The sequence below is a fragment of the Parus major genome, chromosome Z (assembly GCF_001522545.3).
Source record: "Parus major isolate Abel chromosome Z, Parus_major1.1, whole genome shotgun sequence".
Classification (NCBI taxonomy): domain Eukaryota; kingdom Metazoa; phylum Chordata; class Aves; order Passeriformes; family Paridae; genus Parus; species Parus major.
The window spans coordinates 46,592,833-46,611,231 of record NC_031799.1 but is presented as its reverse complement, the minus strand read 5'-3'; the positions used below and the strand labels follow the sequence as shown (position 1 = coordinate 46,611,231).

General features: G+C 39.3%; 1 protein-coding gene across 1 annotated transcript in view; it reads right to left on the bottom strand.

The window, feature by feature from the left end:
* The window catches only part of NCBP1 (nuclear cap binding protein subunit 1), a 29,842-nt gene that overhangs the window by 6,171 nt on the left and 5,272 nt on the right, over positions 1-18,399 (bottom strand). Inside the window, exons 8-20 of the mRNA XM_015615205.3 lie at positions 17,727-17,942; positions 16,756-16,853; positions 15,413-15,476; positions 13,386-13,496; positions 12,902-12,966; positions 12,285-12,347; positions 10,899-10,973; positions 9,735-9,838; positions 8,765-8,887; positions 7,469-7,571; positions 6,039-6,132; positions 3,461-3,564; positions 2,704-2,818 (exon numbers count right to left, since the gene is read on the bottom strand). Of these exons, the coding sequence (XP_015470691.1) occupies positions 2,704-2,818; positions 3,461-3,564; positions 6,039-6,132; positions 7,469-7,571; positions 8,765-8,887; positions 9,735-9,838; positions 10,899-10,973; positions 12,285-12,347; positions 12,902-12,966; positions 13,386-13,496; positions 15,413-15,476; positions 16,756-16,853; positions 17,727-17,942 (1,335 nt within the window). The remainder of the gene's footprint in view (positions 1-2,703; positions 2,819-3,460; positions 3,565-6,038; positions 6,133-7,468; positions 7,572-8,764; positions 8,888-9,734; positions 9,839-10,898; positions 10,974-12,284; positions 12,348-12,901; positions 12,967-13,385; positions 13,497-15,412; positions 15,477-16,755; positions 16,854-17,726; positions 17,943-18,399) is intronic.

The window sequence follows — 18,399 nt, the reverse complement described above, 5'->3', positions numbered from 1 at the left end:
GTGGGCAGCAGGGGAGGGAGGGGATTCTGTCCCTCTGCTCTGCTCTGGTGAGACTCCACCTGGAACCCTGCATCCAGCTCTGGGGGCCAGCACAGGAAGGGCATGGAACTGCTGAGTCCAGAGGAGGGACACCAAGATGATCCCAAGAGGGATGAAGTATCTCTCTTACAAGTGAAAGGCCAAGAGGATTGGGTTTGTTCAGCCTGGAGCAGAGCAGGCTCTGGGGTGATCTAATTGTGGCCTTCCAGTACCTGAAGGGAGACTCCAAGAAAGAGAGACTAATTACAGGAGCATGCAGTGGTAGACAAAGGATGAATGGCCTTAAACTGAAAGAGTAGGTTTAGACAAGAAACAGGGAAATTGTTTACTGTGAGAGTGGTGAGGCACAGGTTGCTCAGAGAAGCTGAGGATGCCCCACCCCAGGGCCTGTTCAAGGCCAGACTGGATGGAGCTTTGAGCAATCTGTTTTAGTGGAAGGTGTCCCTGCTCATGGCAAGGGTTTAAAACTAAGTGATCTTTGAGGTCTCTTCCAACCCAGGCCATTCTATAATTTCATGATTTATTTAAGGAAAACACAGTGAAAGGTAATGTGCCTGCTAACTTTACCATTACATGGTAATGAACAACTTTTTAAAAACAATCTGGCATAGATTTTTTCAAATTGCATCTACTGCAGCAAGACAAGTAATTCATTAAATAAAGAGCTCTGAAACCTCAGGGCTTAAAAAAAATAATGCACCTGGTGCAAATTCTCTCTTGCACTTGGTGCAAGGACTTGAATCCACCTGGTTAGCACAACAGGAAGACTGAAGACTGGAGCCGGTGTTTTGAAGTGGGGATTCCCTATATTCATGATCAAAAAGGCTACTTGCAAAACTAGAAAGAGCAAGCACAGCAACTTATCTACTAACTAGGAACATGACATGTTTCATGGCATCATAAACAACACAACACCACCACCATCACCCACAAAATACACCTAAGTACCAGCCTTGGAAGCTCAGGTCTTAAGTAAGACTACAAGGCATAGAAGAGGAAAGGCAGGATCTGATGGATTATGGTAAATTCAAACACAAGACATTGCTTTAGTATCATACAGCTGTTTCTACACAAAAACATCCATAAACTACTAGCTTGAAACTTGAAATATCTGTAAAAGAAGCATGTGTAACTTGGGACAAATACAGGGCCATGTGTTAACTACAGCCCAGGACGTGAAGTTCACAACTACAAGGCAGGTATAGCTCTGAATCAGTGTAAAAAATAAAAAAGACTTACCAAAGCAAGTGAGAATTTAATTTTATTCTCTCTATAGGAACTTGCCTTTTTCCCATCTATAGAGGTTTTCTGAACTCAAAACTTAAGAACCAAGATAATGCATGCAAACCTTGGACTCATTCCATGGTAAAGGAATCCCCTTCATGCTGGTGACACCAAACCTTGATGGCTTACATCCTTCTAAAAGGAATGGTCATGCAGCAGAGCAACAGCCTGCAGAACTACTCACTGTTGCATACAAATGCTTCTTCCTGGCACAATACTCATTTAATGTACTAACTAATAAAGAACTGCAGCAAGAGACAAAGACAGAAATTAAAACACTGGTATACTTAGAGATGCCAGAGAAGCTCTTTGCCTCACAGTAAGATCAATGATTGCATCTAAGTCTTCCATAATCACAGGCATTTATTAACTGCTCATCAATATAGACTGAGGATGCAAGCAGGATGGCTATTGTCTGAGTGAAGAAAACAAGATGAAGGGGCTGGGATGAACCAACACTAGCAAGTTATTAGTGATCTCTCAACAGGAGCTTCTGAACAACTGACTGATTTGAGGAGCTTTCTTCAAAAACCATCAGCGGGCCCTATGTCACATTTTGACACTAACCTCATTCAAAATTTTGGAGCTAGCTAAGGGTTTTATGCAAGTAAACACACTTACAGACCTCAAAGAAACACAGAAATGCTCTCTTGCTTTCTGCAATTCAGCGTATTTATAAATGACTTAATTCTGTCATAACTAAGTACTACATTCAGCCAAGCTTCCTTGGGCCCCATCTTTTCCAGCCACCACAGATGAAGACATGCCATTTTTCTGGCCCCCTAGAGACAACAGAACACAACAGCAGCTGCTTCCTCATCAGTTTGTTGTATTTAATAATGCAAGATCAGGCAACTGTATTCAGGAAAATAAGCTGGAAAAAGGAAGTGCCATGCCTGTGTCAGTATCCAGCAGCATCCATCAGAAGAACAGCAACAGCTAACTTCTCAATTGCAAATAGCTGTTTCTGTGCACTTCTGCATGGAAGCCACAAGAGCACTCTTTAACAGAGCTTACTATAAATAATTTGTAACTGTTCCTACTGTTCCAATAAGGTAATTGGAATCCAGATTAGAAGGCAAGTGGAAGACATGATCGTATCGGAAGAGAAACTTGTGAGAGAGAACTTGAACAGACCAAATACCTATGAACTCCCTTAAAAATTTTACTAAATTCTTAAATTACAGCTAACATTAGAAAGGCAAACCAAGAACATGCATCTGATTTTTGATGTCTCAGCGCTACAGCTGGCCACATCTCTGCAGACATACTTCCTGAAGAATCATATACATCCAGTCCTTCCCAAAACCAACTGTGTGTCTGTACATCAGCATGCAGACTTGTATAACTTGGTTTAAAATTTACAAACAAATTACTCACTCTTTTGTGCTGCCTGGCCAATCTCGCTTTAGTCTCCTCCAGCTCTTTGTGAATCTTCAGGACATGCTTATTCATCTTACGGATTGTGGAATGTAAGATCTCCCAGATATAAAACCTAGGAAAGACACATAGCTCAAAACACCACATTACACACAACTCGAAAATAGGAAACTAAATGCAGTTTCTTAACAGAAAAATGTAAGTGGGAGAAGTTAAAAATCTATGTATCATTTAAAGAGACATCTACCAGAGTGAACAAATAGTTAGTATACAGGGAAACACACTTGTAAGGCAAGAAATCTTAACAATCAGTTCTTGCCTATTTGCTGCAGTACACTTCGGAGTCAGAATTTTATTTAATGCACACATGGCAAGACTACTAACACCAAACTTGACTCCTCAGATTGAACAGTTCTCCGATCTCAATATGCAATGTATCAGTGGTGGTACAAGTTACACGCCACCCCCAGAGGCCAGGACCGTGCCCAGCCAGCAGTGATACAACACACAGCAAAAGACTCTGTCTAGGAACAGTTATACTTCAGCAGGCAAAATTACATGCTAGCAGCAATCTTGTGCTGTCACACCTACAGTCACACCCTAATTCAGAAAGAAAAATGTTAAAGTACGTGTTTAGTAGAAAGGGCAAAAGCCTAATTGTACCTTATTCCACTACTGAGTTTTCAGAGATTGAACTATGTACTGGCAACTTAAAATAGTAAATCAAAGACAACAAGCCAAACCAAGCTCTTGTTACCTAGTAAAATCATGTGCCAGCTCTGAAGAAAAGATCCAGTTTGCTACTGCAGCACAGTCAACAATTTGTGTCCGAATCATCTTGTCCACAAGCACAGCAATCATCTGTATTTTGTGAAAGACAATACACACAAATCTGTGTAAAATATTCCAGCCTCAGATAAAACCAGAGATGATTTGATGCAACTCTACATCAGCGGTATTACTGAGTAATTTTGTATACTTTAACAAACTGGGTAGTCCAGCTTAAAACATTTCAAATGAGGGGATCTGTATCAATTACATGAAGCATTCTAATTTTGTTAACAACTGTACCTGCTTCTCAAAGTATCAGTCTTTGTTAGCATGCATACTCCCACACAAAAGCAAAAACTCTAAGAATCAGAGTTGGAACTGAGACCTTGAGAGACACGAGCACTAGTATTTGATATCAAAGTACTCTAACCAGAGCACATATACCTATCAGATCACCATAATGAAGGAGCTGCTGTTAGCCTACTCTCCTTGAACTGCAAAAGCCTTCAAATGTGACAGTAAGCGTTTCTCTACAGGGCCCATTAACTTCAGGGCAGAAGGAACGAGCTTCGTGGAGTCAGTGGAAAGGCTTACTTGCTACAGGCACTGCCATGATTCTGAGGGAGTTGCAAGCCATCTAGCAAGCAACTGCAGAGAAGAGTTACTGACTAAAGAAGATGCAAGCTGTTCAGAAAAAAGGGCTTATCTTAGTTACTCATGTGATTGAATGCCACAGTATCTAAGGACCACAGCCTGCACTGTATTTATCCTTACAACCACCCGTTGTCAAATGAGGAAGTGTAACAAAGCTCCTTTTAAGGAATGAAAATTAAAATAACTGAATGAATCATACAGAGGACTCAGCACTCAACTTTCAAGTCCCAGGATAGTATCCTATGCTTTATTTGTCGTTCTGTATTGCCAGGAAGGATTTCTGATTACTTAGCCTGGTCTTTCGGAAAACACACATTTAGGACTTTGAAAAAGTATTTAATTTCAATGTTAAAGTTTCTCTTTATGAAGAAAACCCACCAGCTTTCTTTTAAGTCCAGGGACTACTGACACCTGCTATTAAATCACTACCTGCAGCACAGACCGCTCATTAGTGCTCTAAGGCATATAAGCATTGTTGGTCTGAACCAAATCAAAGGGCGTTCCCAAACTCTGGACACATGCCCTGCTGTGAATGCACCATTCCTTCTGTGTAACAAGGAGGTTGTGGACTTGGGAATAAGAAAAAAGTGCTTGATCAGAAGCAAAAACCACTGAACTGCAGTAAAAGCAAGAGAAAAGTTCCATGATTAAGCAGAACAGCAAACACCAGACTTTCCCAAGTTTTGCACTTGAGAGATTTTTTACAAGGGAACTTGATTTATTCATAAAAATTTAACATGACTATTTAGTCTGGGTTTGAAACCTCCACCTCAGTTTGGTAATGCTGTAATACAAAGAAATGAAGAGGAAGCTGATATAGGTATTACACTGCAGTAATGAAATTTCTTCTGATCCAGTTAAATGGCAGCAAAAAGTAGGTCAGACTGTAAATGCCACATTTTCAAGGTCAGTAAACTGGGTAATAAGTTAAACGTATTTTTTTAAAAATCCTCCTTTTTTATGTTTTCAAGAGAGGTAATAGATTGTGTAGGTATATTCTAGGTGCTCATTTTTTTCACTTGAGAACGGCCACAGGTCTAGTAGCAGATGCAAGGGTTCTCAGTGGCATCACTTCTTATAGCACGGCCTGTGCAACTGAGAGCTACAGTCCACTTTCCAGCACAGAAGTCCACTCTCCAGCAACACAAACAAACTGGCAAGGAATATGTGAAGTACCTAATGCAAGCAAAGCCAGCCTGAGTTCCTCATTGATTTCTATTCATAGAAAAATGACAGCTGAGGAAAAACACAATTGCTGTGAAAAAACTGAACGGCTTAAACAACCAAGGCATATTTTGTAGGTCTTTAAGGGTGTTATTTCCTCTGGCTCAAGAATGAACATTATCACAGCACTGTCAGACTGATCTGTTCTGAACAGCCACTGCTGCAGCTCTACTCACCCTGCCCACACACAATAGTGACTCCAGCATGAGCTCTGTGTAATAACTGGATAGCTTTCACTAGCAATTGTTGGGGGAAAAAAAAAGCCCTAAAAATCCCTAGGCTTCCACATTTCTAAGATTGTGGCTCGTTTTAGATATGTAATCTACATCTTACTTAAATTTATGTATTTATGTTACGTTCCAACTTTGAACAAAACCATGATTTTGGCAAAAGTTACTCTCTTTTCAACAGCCAGCATAGCATGAATCTGAGTCTTAATGACAGCACTTGCCCTTTCACAGTGAACTCTTGAGAAAAAAACAGCACCACTGATGGTATATATTTTATGTCCGGCCTTCATTTTAGTAGTAGCAATACTAAATACAATCTTGTTAGATTTTCTTAGAGTGGCTAGTTATTTTAAAGGATGTAAAACAAACTGTACATTTTTTAAGTCACGTATGACCTCTGTGAGTTGAAAGTCACAACATTCACAGTTGAAAGTTCACCACATTCCAGCCTCTTACCTGTGGATGATTCTTCCAAACCTCATACACAACCCTCAGAACATGAAGTTTCCCCTCATCACTTTCAGCAAGTGTTTTGAAGACTTCATGAAACCTTTTAATAGAAGTAAGTAGTCAATAAATAGACTGGGACTGGGTGAAAGGACAAGCAGATATAAGGCAAGAGATTTAGATTGGCCGAAAGAAAATTATGTGATTATCTACAGCATTTCTTAGACAACTGTTCCCTGGAAAATATTGCCATCCTAAGCTAAAATAGTCTACAAAGAAATGACATCTCCTAAAAGCAACTTGCATCTTCGTGGTGAAGCCACTTCCTGAAGCTAGGCTACATTTCTCAGGCTCTCAAATGCAGGAGGCATTTTTCTGCTTCATGTGCTTATCCATACACAGCTGAACCAAAATTTGCTGCCTTTTGAGCCTTAGACCTTCCTCTTAACGTGTTTCCGCAACTTGAGACACTTATCCTAAGTGCCTCTTTTCCAAGGAGAGGCTGCTAAAAGCATCTATTTTAGCAGTTACTCTGACTGCTACACAGCATTCATAGCCCAGCTTATTGTAATATAACTATAAAGCATAAGAGGCTCTTCTTGATCTCTTGGCTGCCACTGCTGTTGTACAGCGGAGAAAATAGCATGGTTTAAGTATATGAATCACCCTGCCTCTTTTACTCCTGACTGCAGGTTACTACCTGCAGCCAACATTGCCTCTCTAGAGCTTCCAGATGCATGTTTTTTGTAGTAGGTTTATCTATCTTTAGGGACAGATAGAAAAATAACTCATTTAAAATACACATGACTACCTTTCATGTAACAAAACCATTTAAAATCAACTCCAAAACACACAGGATTAAAAATGCTATTCTGCTAAAAATGCTATTTTGGTAAAAATTGTGCAGTAAACTCTTTGCAGCTCCAACACATCTTTAAGGGATGTACTATAAAGTTTTTTTAGGATGGATTTTATTCTGCATTAGTAGACAGAAGACATTAACAGCATACTGTTTTGAAGTTTCATGTTTTCTTTTTCTTTCCCTTTGTTTTTATACAGATATAATTGTCCTAGATTCATATTCATAGTACAAGATACTGCAAAGGCAGCTACCCAGTCACTGAAATGTAGGGAGAATCCCTTTTTCCTTGCCATAATCAGCAAATAAGCAATACAAAAATGAAGTAATTTTCCAAACCTGTCTCATTACCATCACATGGCTGCAATGTATATATTTCTGTTAATTCCATTCACATATGTATAATCTAGGATTTACATTACCATTCCTTCGGTAAGCAATGTCATTAGCTCTCCTAGTCATGTTGCTTTGTGGAGTACCAACACTGCTGAAGCTTGCATTCCACTTCTTTTATCATGCATTTCACTGTCAGAATTAAACTGTTATGTGAGCCCCAAAATAATGAACATATTATACTTACTTTGCCAGGGCGCTGAAGGAATGGCTAAAAGACTTTGCAGCTAGATGGAGCAGGGTCTGAACAAAGACTTCTATTTTCAGAGGGTTGAAAGTAAATCCTTCACCTGCAAGTTATTTGAAGTTGAAACCAATAAATACTTCCAAGTAAAGCATGTAAGCTACTCATACAACTGTAGAGGTAACTTATGGTTTTAGCTCATTTCACGTGAGTTCCATCAATAGTTTTCTGCAGAGCTGAGCAAGGAGCTAGCAAAGACTCCCACAAAACATGCAGTTCCAGGCTCCAATTTTGCCAGGGAGAAGATGCGCAGAAAGCTTCTCCACCAACATGGAATTCTATCAGACACAGCCACCCCAAAATGTGATGGCAGCACAGAAAGTCAGCAAAGAAAACTGCAGTTGTGCACTGAGACGAGGGCCTTGGAAGGCCATAAAGACTGGGGTGTGGTGAGGAGGGGGGAAGGTAAGGATTATTAACATACAGAGGCTATATTTAGGATATAGGAGAAAGATCCACCAGGCATGTAGAGAAAATGTGACTACTATGGTGAATGGTGTCAGGTGCCCTTCTGCAGCTGAAGGCAGGCAGAAGGGAGAGCACTAGTTACTGGGCAATGACTAAAGCAAATCAGGAAATGTGAGTGGATCCCAGGGGAAAAAAAAAAAAAAAAATCCAGCAGATCACCGTTGCTCTCTGCCTGTGTAGCTAAATCCTTGCAAACACTACCAAAAAAAATAATGAAGCACTCACCATTGTTTGGATCACTTCTAACTCTCTCTCACAGCCCTCACTCCATAAAACACTAAGGTTTTATGAATCAGGGCAGCCTGTGGCTGCACAGCTAAAGAGAATGTTAGTAGACCCACCATGAGCTTTCATCTGTGGAACATGCCAGCCAGCAGGCATGTTACTGTGGGACTGCACATCAGCTGTGGGACTGCACATCGGGGAGGGAAGCTCTTAGGGCAGAAACACTGAATTTCAGAACTGCCTTCTACTGCTGAAAGCTGAGGGAATGTTAAATTCTTTTATTCCATCAATTTTTATTTTTATTCCACTTGCAAGAAAATACACCTCAAGCACCAGGTTCCCTCTATTAGGAGAAACAGGCAGGCCTCTGCACATAAGACGTTTACAAAGAAACTAACAGTGGTGTATTTACTGCTAAATTGAAATCAACTACAAGAAGGAAAAGCATACAGGTCTGTGAACCAACACACTCACAGCTTTGAAAGCATGGCAGATCACACACAGAATAAATGACAGCCTGTCAAAGCCTAACAGCTTGTATCTTACCATCATCATCATCCTGGTTTGGATTAGGCACATCCTTTAAAATGCTGAAGATTTCATCATTGCTGGCCTTATTTTTAATTGCAATTGTTAAACAGAGTGCCACAGTATAGCCAGGAAGAGACCCTGAACAAAAACAAAGAGGTCATAAATATAGAAAGGCAAGTAAGTGAGCACTTTTAACATCAGTCTGCCTCATAGAGAAACAAGTACCATCCCCAGCTACACCTAAAATTTGGTGTTTCAAATAACCTTGTCCACCTTAATATGCCATAAAACCAATCAACACATTTTCTGGTCTTCATGTGAAATTCAAAACTTGGAGTAGAACCCTTAGACCTGAGCTCAGGCAATCATATTCCTCACTAAAGCGCTATTTCAGTTGCCACCAGGTTTCTAAAAATACAATACTTCCTTGTTTTTCCTCACTGTATCTTTGATGATGACACCTTTATACTTAGGACTGTATTTACTGAGCAATAAAAGGAATAATAAGGTCCCTCTCTCTACCTCAGTCTTTATTGTATCTGTTCCTTCTGTATGCTCATTAAATCAAGTTTACTCGTAAAATATTCTAGTGCTTCATGAAGTTCAAAAAATAATTTCTCATTATCACTTCAGATGCTGACTTCTCCACAGTACTGTGCCCAAACAGGGGAAACAGATGAATTGCCCAATTTTAGACTTCTGGCAAATAATACTACACAACACCACAGCCACATCAGCAACAGTAGCTTGATGTATCTGGATTTTCTTTGCTTCATAAGTAGCAGATGGGATTTTATTAGAGAGGTCCAGGCTTAATATGCATTAATTGTTCATGTGAAGCATATTTACCCATATGAAAATCATGCATATTTATCTGACCTGTATTCTTTTTTTAGGAAGACACCTCATACTACAGTCAATGTAGTATGCTCCCTTTGCTCTGAAATACTTCTTCAATCTGACCACTAGAAATTTTAATACTTACTATTGCTTTCATCTCCATATTTGTAAATGCACACCGGATTAGCAGGACTGAGGACAGAAAAACTTGCAGGAACAATGTCTATTATTCGCTGGTGGTAGGAGAGTCTGGAAATAGCAAGTTCCATAGCAGTAGAATTAAAAAGGGAGTAACACCACAGCTAATGACTGCTTTATAATATTTTTTCTGTATTTAATGTCCATAGAACAAGATTCAGGATATACAACAGAATGGTAGCTTCTCCTGGGTAGTAAGAGCTAAGTAAACCAAACTAACGAGTAGATGCTTTCTATTTTAACTCTGATGCTAGAGTTTCATCCTCAATTAATTTGCCTTGTGAAAAGGCTGCCTGGTAAAAAGGTTTATGCAAAAAACCTGAGATGTGCTGCAGAAAACTGGTAAGATGTCAGAATTCAAAGCAGGAAAAATATTAAACCAGACATCTTCATTTTACTTTCCAGCTTCATTTCGCTTCCACAAAGGCTTAATTTGCTACCAGAGTTTCCAGTGAAATGGAAGAGTGCCACAGAAAAAAATACATTTATTGTGCAGCACAACACTTTCACACTTCCGATATGGCATTCACCCAAACCTCGACTGTTGACATGTAGGATGCTGAATAATATAGGTTTTTTTCAAGATTTTGCTCTTTCTCTCTCCTATACCACCCTAATCTTAACAATTTTAAGCCTAGACTAATTATCAGAATTACTGATTATGTAGTCTTGTTGGGTTTGGAGATTTTGTTTGTTTAGACAGCTGTTCATTAGTTTAAAGCAAATGAACATCAGGGGCAATTAAGAAGAATCACGACTAGATTCTCAATTTTTAGTACAATTAATGGTCAGTTACCTGTGTTTCTGTGAATGCTGAATACTTTCCAAGAATATAAATTCTATTTCTTTCCATGCCTATGGTGAAGTGTGTCTTTATGCAACTATGGGTATGCATGGATGGCTCACTACCATCTGCATTACCTATTTCTCCCTCTCTTTAAAGCAGTGTAAGGTAAGCCAGATGAAAAATCATACAAACAACAGACTCATCTTTTAACTGAAAATGAATTATAAGAACACATGTGCCCAAGACAAGAGTCAAGTTAAAAGGACTCTGACAATATTTAGATGAAAATCTGCCTTGAATGCAACTATGGAAAATCTTACTTACCGCATGCACTTTTCCAAAACCTCTCTCACAAATTTGGGTTTGGGTTTCTCAAGGTCCTGAGTAAGACAATCTGACCTATCAAAGGACAGAATGCAATGGCTTTTAGCAAAAGCATTTAGTCTCTTCAGTCTCTTTTTGGCTTGGTCTGATAGTAAAAGTCAAAGCAATCAGTCTGAAGACAATGGGTGTTCTAAACCCTTGGAATGCAGGCACTTTTAAGCCACTGAGGTAAGTTAATCACTACTTCCTTATTGGCAATTAGCATTCTTGGAATCTCATCTCGTCATGTGATAATTTTTCAAGTAACTTCCCTTCCCCCACAACATTAAAAATAATTTGTGGCTATGGTTAGCTGGCTTTCCCTTTCCTTAGGAAAGGAACCTTCAGTGATTTCATAGTCTGTTTCGCCCTCAGCTCTTCTGGCTGGAAGTACTGCAGGTAAAGAAAAGCCTGAAATACAGTTAACTTGCTAGATTTGTGAAAAACAGCACCATGTGAGAGAGCTCCACAGAAGCACTGCCATCTAGGAACATCCAGGCAAGCTAAAATCATCTCTTTGAAAACTGGTGAGTCAACATGGATGTATGCCAAGATAGCCACCAAGCACTTCACTCCACAAGAAAAGAGTGCAAGAAACTTAAGTAGAGCCACAGAGGCCTATCAGAAGGGCTGAACCTCTCTCCATGAGCATTCTCAGACAGACCACCTACGGAAATCAGGTATGGTCACAGGCTGTTAAAACCACTCTATGTAGGACTTGGCCTCAAGGGGGTCTGCCTTGCTACATGGGTGCCTGGAATGGAAATCTCAGGGAACCTGTGCTCAAACATTAACAGACTCCAGGGAGCACCTCCTAAAGATGCAGGATCAAAATGTGGCACAGTAAAAACAGATGGCAGGGCAAATTCTGATGGCACTTCAGGTACTAAGATTTGACAGGTGGGAAAAAGACTGCAAGGTCTAAAGGCTAAAAAGTTATAATAAAAGGTTTACGGTAGGGCAGAGAGCAAAACACCAGAATGAACACAGGATACAATGAATCAGCACCATTAAAACCATTAAAAGTAAAGAAAAGGTATGGGCAAGACATTTTGGAAAGTTTGCCAGCAACTGACAGAAAGTGCAGGACAAATCAAAGAAATCACATTTCTGCTTCCTCTTCTTAAGGAATGCTTAAACTGTCTTGAGATTTACCACGAAGTTCACCAGGGACAATACAGTGATTAAAGAGATTATCAAGATAATCTACCACTGAGTGCTGGTGGATGGATTACAAAAGGTCTCTGATAAGACAGAGGAAAGCCATCAACAGGGCCACCCATATTCTGACACTTTTTGGATGTGTTTGAAACGTTAAGGTTTTAAATTCAAAGGAGAGAAACTTACCAGTCTTCCCAGCTCCAACGGAATTGAAAGTTGCTCAAGTGGTGAGAAAACCAGTTAATAAATCTTCATTAAAAGAAAAAGTTAAATGTCAGAAGTGCAGGATAACTTTCAGTTGAGCTTCTCTTGTAAATGCATTCTACTTTTCCAAGACAAGCCTGAACTATTTAAGCTATTACAGCATTAATAATAAACAGGCATTTATGTTGAGATATAGAACTCAGTCTGGAGTCAGGAAGAAGGTTTTATGGACAAATAGCCTGTCATGCATTTCACATGAAGACATTAAGTATTCAACTATCAATTAAAATGTAAACTTACTGTAAATATGCAGCTTTCACATTTTAAATGAGTCACTAACCACTCTCCTACTCAATGCAGACTTCACTGCAAGGGTAAAATCACCATTCTCCTCCTCTAGGAGGAGAGGCAAGCAGTAAATCCTCCATCTTCTCTAGATCACTCAAAGCCAGAGCTCACAAAACATTTTTAGTAACATCAGGTAGCTCTAACAAAGCTTTCTGACTACTCTTTCCGCAGCCTCTTTGCTTTCTTCCGCACTGGATATCGAGGCATGTTTTCCATTATGTCCAAAACATAATTATGTTTTAACACGTTACCTGTCCACACATGTTGTATTCATTGTGTCCAAACGCATGTAGAGCATTTCTGTGGCTTGTGCAAGCTTAAAGTTTCTTATTAAGGTTTACAAAAAATAAAAAATAGGTAAGTGAGATACTTTTCCTTCCAGGTTTCTAATAGAACTTAATTTTTTCATAAAATTTTTGCACTGGAAGCTCCCTGAGCCTACTCCAAAATCAGGTAAATCAAGTAAACCCACAGTGGAAAAAGTGAAGAATATTTTGACTTCCACCCTCTAACCATTATTCCATTCTTGTTCTTCCATTATTGCACCACGACTGCTGGCTCCTTCCACAGGATAGAATTCACATCATGCAACAAGCAATCCAAGTGTTACAGGCAAAGTTTCCTGCAGATACTGTAATGCATTAATAGTATTTATTACTGTCCCATCAGCTACAGAACAAACAAAAGGAAGATTGCATTTCATAAATGCTCCCCTCAGGAGCACAGAAAGGATACAACTTGTGGTAAAGAGCCAGGCTGAAGTTTGCACAGCTCAATGAGGAGTGTTGTGTACATAACTTCAATATGTGGTGGAGATGGCAGCTGAAACAACTCTGCAAATATTACCTATAGGAGAGGAAATCACAGAGTAAGAGCAGTGCAACATGGCCTGCACAACTCCCAGTTTCACAATAGTGGCCATCAATCTTAAGCAATTACCTACCCCAAAAGACCTATATTTTTCTATCAAATGCATGTTACAGGAAAAAGAGAGAGAACCAGTAAGAGGTAGCTGTAACACAACACTGTACTAACACAGTCCACTCTAACTGCTCTTACCATTTCATGCTAACACAACACCAGCATTTCACATCCATTATGTCTAACATAGCATGCAACTGTAGAAATGGGCATAGTTTTAATATGACCTACTGCAGTGATACCATATGATCTGAGAAATGCAGAAATAATCTCGTTGAATAGTAAATATTGAAGCCCAAGCCTGTAGTATGAAAATAACTGCATTAAAATTGCATTTATATACTTTCCACTGTGCTCTCTTTTCTCCTATACAAAATCATTTATAAATAAAGACACAACTTTAAACAGGGAATTACAATCAGCATTTCATACAACAAATATATATGCTCAATACACCTTGGAAAAACCCTTTTGAGAAACATGAAAATAATCCTGCAGTCAGAATTTGTGTTTTTATTTAACGTTTGCCTGTAATAACAGCATGTCAAGCTCTGAGTGCTAGGAAAAAAAAGTCATCACTGTACAACATCCACTCTGAGTTTCTGTTTATTTTGTATTCCACTCTTGACTAAATTTAAATTACATCAAAGGAGTCGGGAAACTTTGATTCATTACGGTTGATCAGTTTCCTCTTTAAATTTCAGAATAAAGCTTAAAGAAGCCCTTTTTCTCCTAGAAAAGTCTTACTTGTACAAGAAATCAACATCCATTTATAGATTCCAAAAACATTACATGAAAACACATTGGCTAGAACTTGTTTTCTAAGGAAGCATGAAGAGATTATAAGATGCAGGGGAACCTTTCTGTCAGCATAATTTAGACATTTCGTTCAGAGATATGGCCAAAGGGTAGGGAGAACTCTGTTAGGCAGAAAATGGCTCAATTTTTCAAGATAAGAAACAACAACTGGATAATCAGTTGCATTCTGAAACTTAGTAAAATTTTACACGAAAATAATGGAAATTTTACATTGTTAGTCATAGAATTTGTATACTTTTTGTTTATTCATCACTTTTTTACAGCATCTCAATATAGTGGAGGCAAAATCTCTGAATATACTTCAATGTTAAGGCAAAAAATTTTTCCTAATTTCAATACTGTTTAATGTAATAAATAAATTCAATACTGTTCTGAATCGAAGTAGAAAAAGAACAAGGTGATGAAAACTCATGCAACTTCACAGCAATCAGAATATCTGGCATTTTGGTGCCAAAAGGAAGTTTCAATCCCACTTTAAGATCAATATTCAAGGCAGAACATAGAATTATTTCTTGCCATAATTAGATATGAAATTCACTAATAGTTATTTCTTTATAAAGCCTTCATAGAACAAATTGCTGCTACTGTAATCTGTTAATTCCTCTGAATTTTTTATGAAAATCTGTTAAGTTTTATACAGATGTCCAGGGTCACCTAAAGCAGGTTGCTTAGCACTGTGTCCTGCTAGGTTTTGAACTTCTGCAACTCTTCCAGCGCTTAATCACCTTTTCATTAAAAACAGATTTTTCTTATGTTTCAATGTGGTTTCTTGAATTTCAGTTTGTGTACATTTCCTCTTGCATTTTAGTTTAAAATTGAATGCACCAACTTGACAACAAAAACGCAAGACTATCACTCGACTGTACATAACCTGCTCATTTAAAAGCTGCTGGTTGACTTTGACAAAATTCTGGTTGATTCCCAAATCAAACTGTAATTTAAGGAATCTATAATGGAACTAACAGGGAGATGTTACTCATGAAATAACGGAGCTCCAAAGAGGTGATCTATAAAATCCATACCTCAACTATATGGTAGTTCAAAGGGATCTTGTTATTTCCTGGATAGCTCAACAGCTGTGCAGCACTGCAAAACCACAGACACATTTAATTCAAACATAACACAGCAAATGTGATATAAAAATCAAGTAAGAGAATTACAGAAAATGCTTAATTCTGGGAAAGTTTCCATAAAAACAGCACCAAACAAATCAATAATCCTTCCAAAATCTGTTATTCAACGCGCAGAGCACTTAAGAAAAGAAACAGTACAAGGACTGCCTAAACTATGACCTGTCACAATAGTCTCTGTGCAGCAGTAACATCCCTTGAAAACTATACTGCCACCCCCAATGGATTAGCAAAGAAAGAGTCTAGGTGATGTCTAACTGTGGCATGAGTACACGAAAAAGGGAGAAAAAACATACCCCAAACAATTAAATGTTCGGAATTACCTGAAAGCACAGTTAATGGCTTCTATAAGAAACTCTCATGTTTCAAATCTTTTAATCAGGTTATTATCACCTATCGTTTGTGCAAACAAACCACTGCCTCTCTGGCACATCTTGTATCTCTCCTCATCTTTTACTTTCCTCTGAATTAATGAAGACTATCCCAGTAATGGCAACAACACTGAATTTATAGTTTCTTCTGGATCAAACAGCTGGAACCACAAAACTGTATCACGTGCCATCACCAAAAACATTATAAACACCATTTCATGCATATTATACAGGGTTTGCTTATAGAAATGTGACAGCTGTGGCAAACCATCTTGGTTATCAATTACCCATATCAGATAGTGTTTGGGCAGAAATGAAGGAAAGAGCCCTGACTGCCTCTTGGCACAGCTGAATTGAAACTGATGAAATGTGGCCCTGCAGCGACTCCCCAGAGTGAACTCAATTATCTCTGGCATGTAATTCCCACAGGAAGCACAACAAGGAGGTGTCCATAAACACCAATGCTCAGTCAGCTGCAGATGAACCAGCTCCATGCTCACTGCCCCAACTAATCATCATTCCAGGAAGCACAACACAACCACATTTTCCACAGAGGTCCCACGAGGAATAAGGCATGTCTGCATACTTTTTGCAGCACATTCCATATTATCAAGGGATTCCCTTCCCAACAAACCACTGCTGTCCGGATTACACAGACTCTCTGTTATCTGGATGTTATGGACACACAGTACTCCAGGCAACAGTTTCAGCACAGATAAATGCAGTAAATAAACTGTCACCATCAGCTTCAGGAGTTCGATCTGGAGCTCCTGCCTAACCAGTGCAGGACATATTCCTGCTGGCACCAAAGCCATGGTAGCATTTAAAAAGTGCTACGGCCCCCCAGTACTAAACTTCTCCTACCAAGTCTTTCTCTCTTTCCAGTGGGATTTGATGATGCAGTGTAGGTTCTCCTCTATTACAAATCTCTCAACGGAGTGGCTGCCAGGCATGACAGGACCCTGGTAAGAAAGAATGAAGAGTCATAAAGATTGCTGCTAATGCAGTGGTCCCACAAGCAGCAAGGTTTCTTAGATACATTTACAGGTAGAAAAGAGTAGTCTCAACTGCCCTACGTTCTTCAGGACTGAAAAGCTGGTACGACACATTTCCACACAAACCTCAGAGTCACTCATGTTTAAATCAAAACCAGTACTTGCAGTCATTACAAGAAGAGAGAAGAACAAAATCAGAGAACATGATTCTAAGTTCACAGAGCATCTGCCTCTTCCTTTGCTTTGTGGAGTCACTGGGCAGGCTACCACCATGCAGCCTGGAAAAAAACCCACAGCGGAGCTAGACTAAAATAAAGCCATAGAGTGGAAAGAATACACTCATGGTCTTCTTCACTGTGAAAACCAGAGGCCAGTAAGCAAAGGTAAAAGGCAGCAGACTCATGCAAAGGGAAGTATAAAAGCATTTGGGGAAAGAAGTATGTATCATTTTCCTGCATTCCTATTCCACAATATGCACCAACAAATTTTAACAGATGATAAACACTGCAGCAAATACCTAGTCTAGAAAAAGACTTGAGCCACCAACTTTTTGGAAGCAAAGTCTAACTCTCTGAAGTTTTACTAGAATTATTAGAAAATTCAGTCAACACCGTCCTCTGAATGACAGCATCACAGAATTTGACTTGCTAAATTCTGCTCCTCTCAAATTTGCTTTTTACCGTAACTTGGTCACTTAGTCCATTTCTGCAGAAATGCCAAAAAAAACCTGCTGCTGGCCTTCCAACCATTTACCATTCTGGGAGAGAGAACATCACATTTTACCTAGTACTGCCCCAGGACTGTGAAATCAACTTACCATTCCCAAGAGCAATCACGTACCTCAGGATCATCTGTGTAGTCAAACATCCTAAAAATAACCCTTGGCATCGGGTATACAGAATCCTCAGTGTGAGGTGGGGGTGTGAAGGGAGGCAGATTGTGTTGCAGTGCCTCACAGAGAACGCTGTCAAAAGCCAAGTAGGGCCTCAGGATGTGCCGCTCTTGCCAACGGTCTTTTTTCAATTTCTGAATCTGAGACCAAAGGCAGTCTAAATACTGAAGGAAAAGGTGAGAAACATTAGATCTGCTGAATCTCTGAACCAAAAGGGCAGTTTCCTGAACTATCTGAAATACATTCCATACTACATTCAAAAAAAACCCAAACAACCAGTTTCTTAAACTGCTGATTCAGTAAACCAACAAATAATTAAATCACTCTAAATGCTAGAACTATTCCTTAGTCTATACAGTTTTGTGTCAGTTAAATTTAAGTTCTGGCAATTTTTTAAACACTGACAGGCACCTCTGGAGCCCCAGTGAAACTACAGCAGTGAATAGCCACTACTCTTTGGTGCTATTAAAAAGAGTCACAATATCCCAGCATGCTCACAGAGATGGCACTGACACCTGTGCCACTGGCAATAGTCTTGCTTTGTTTAATTATTCCAAGAAGTCTGGAGGCCTGTGGCCTTAAAGAATGCAAGTTTGGAGTGATAACGTTTGCAAGAAACGT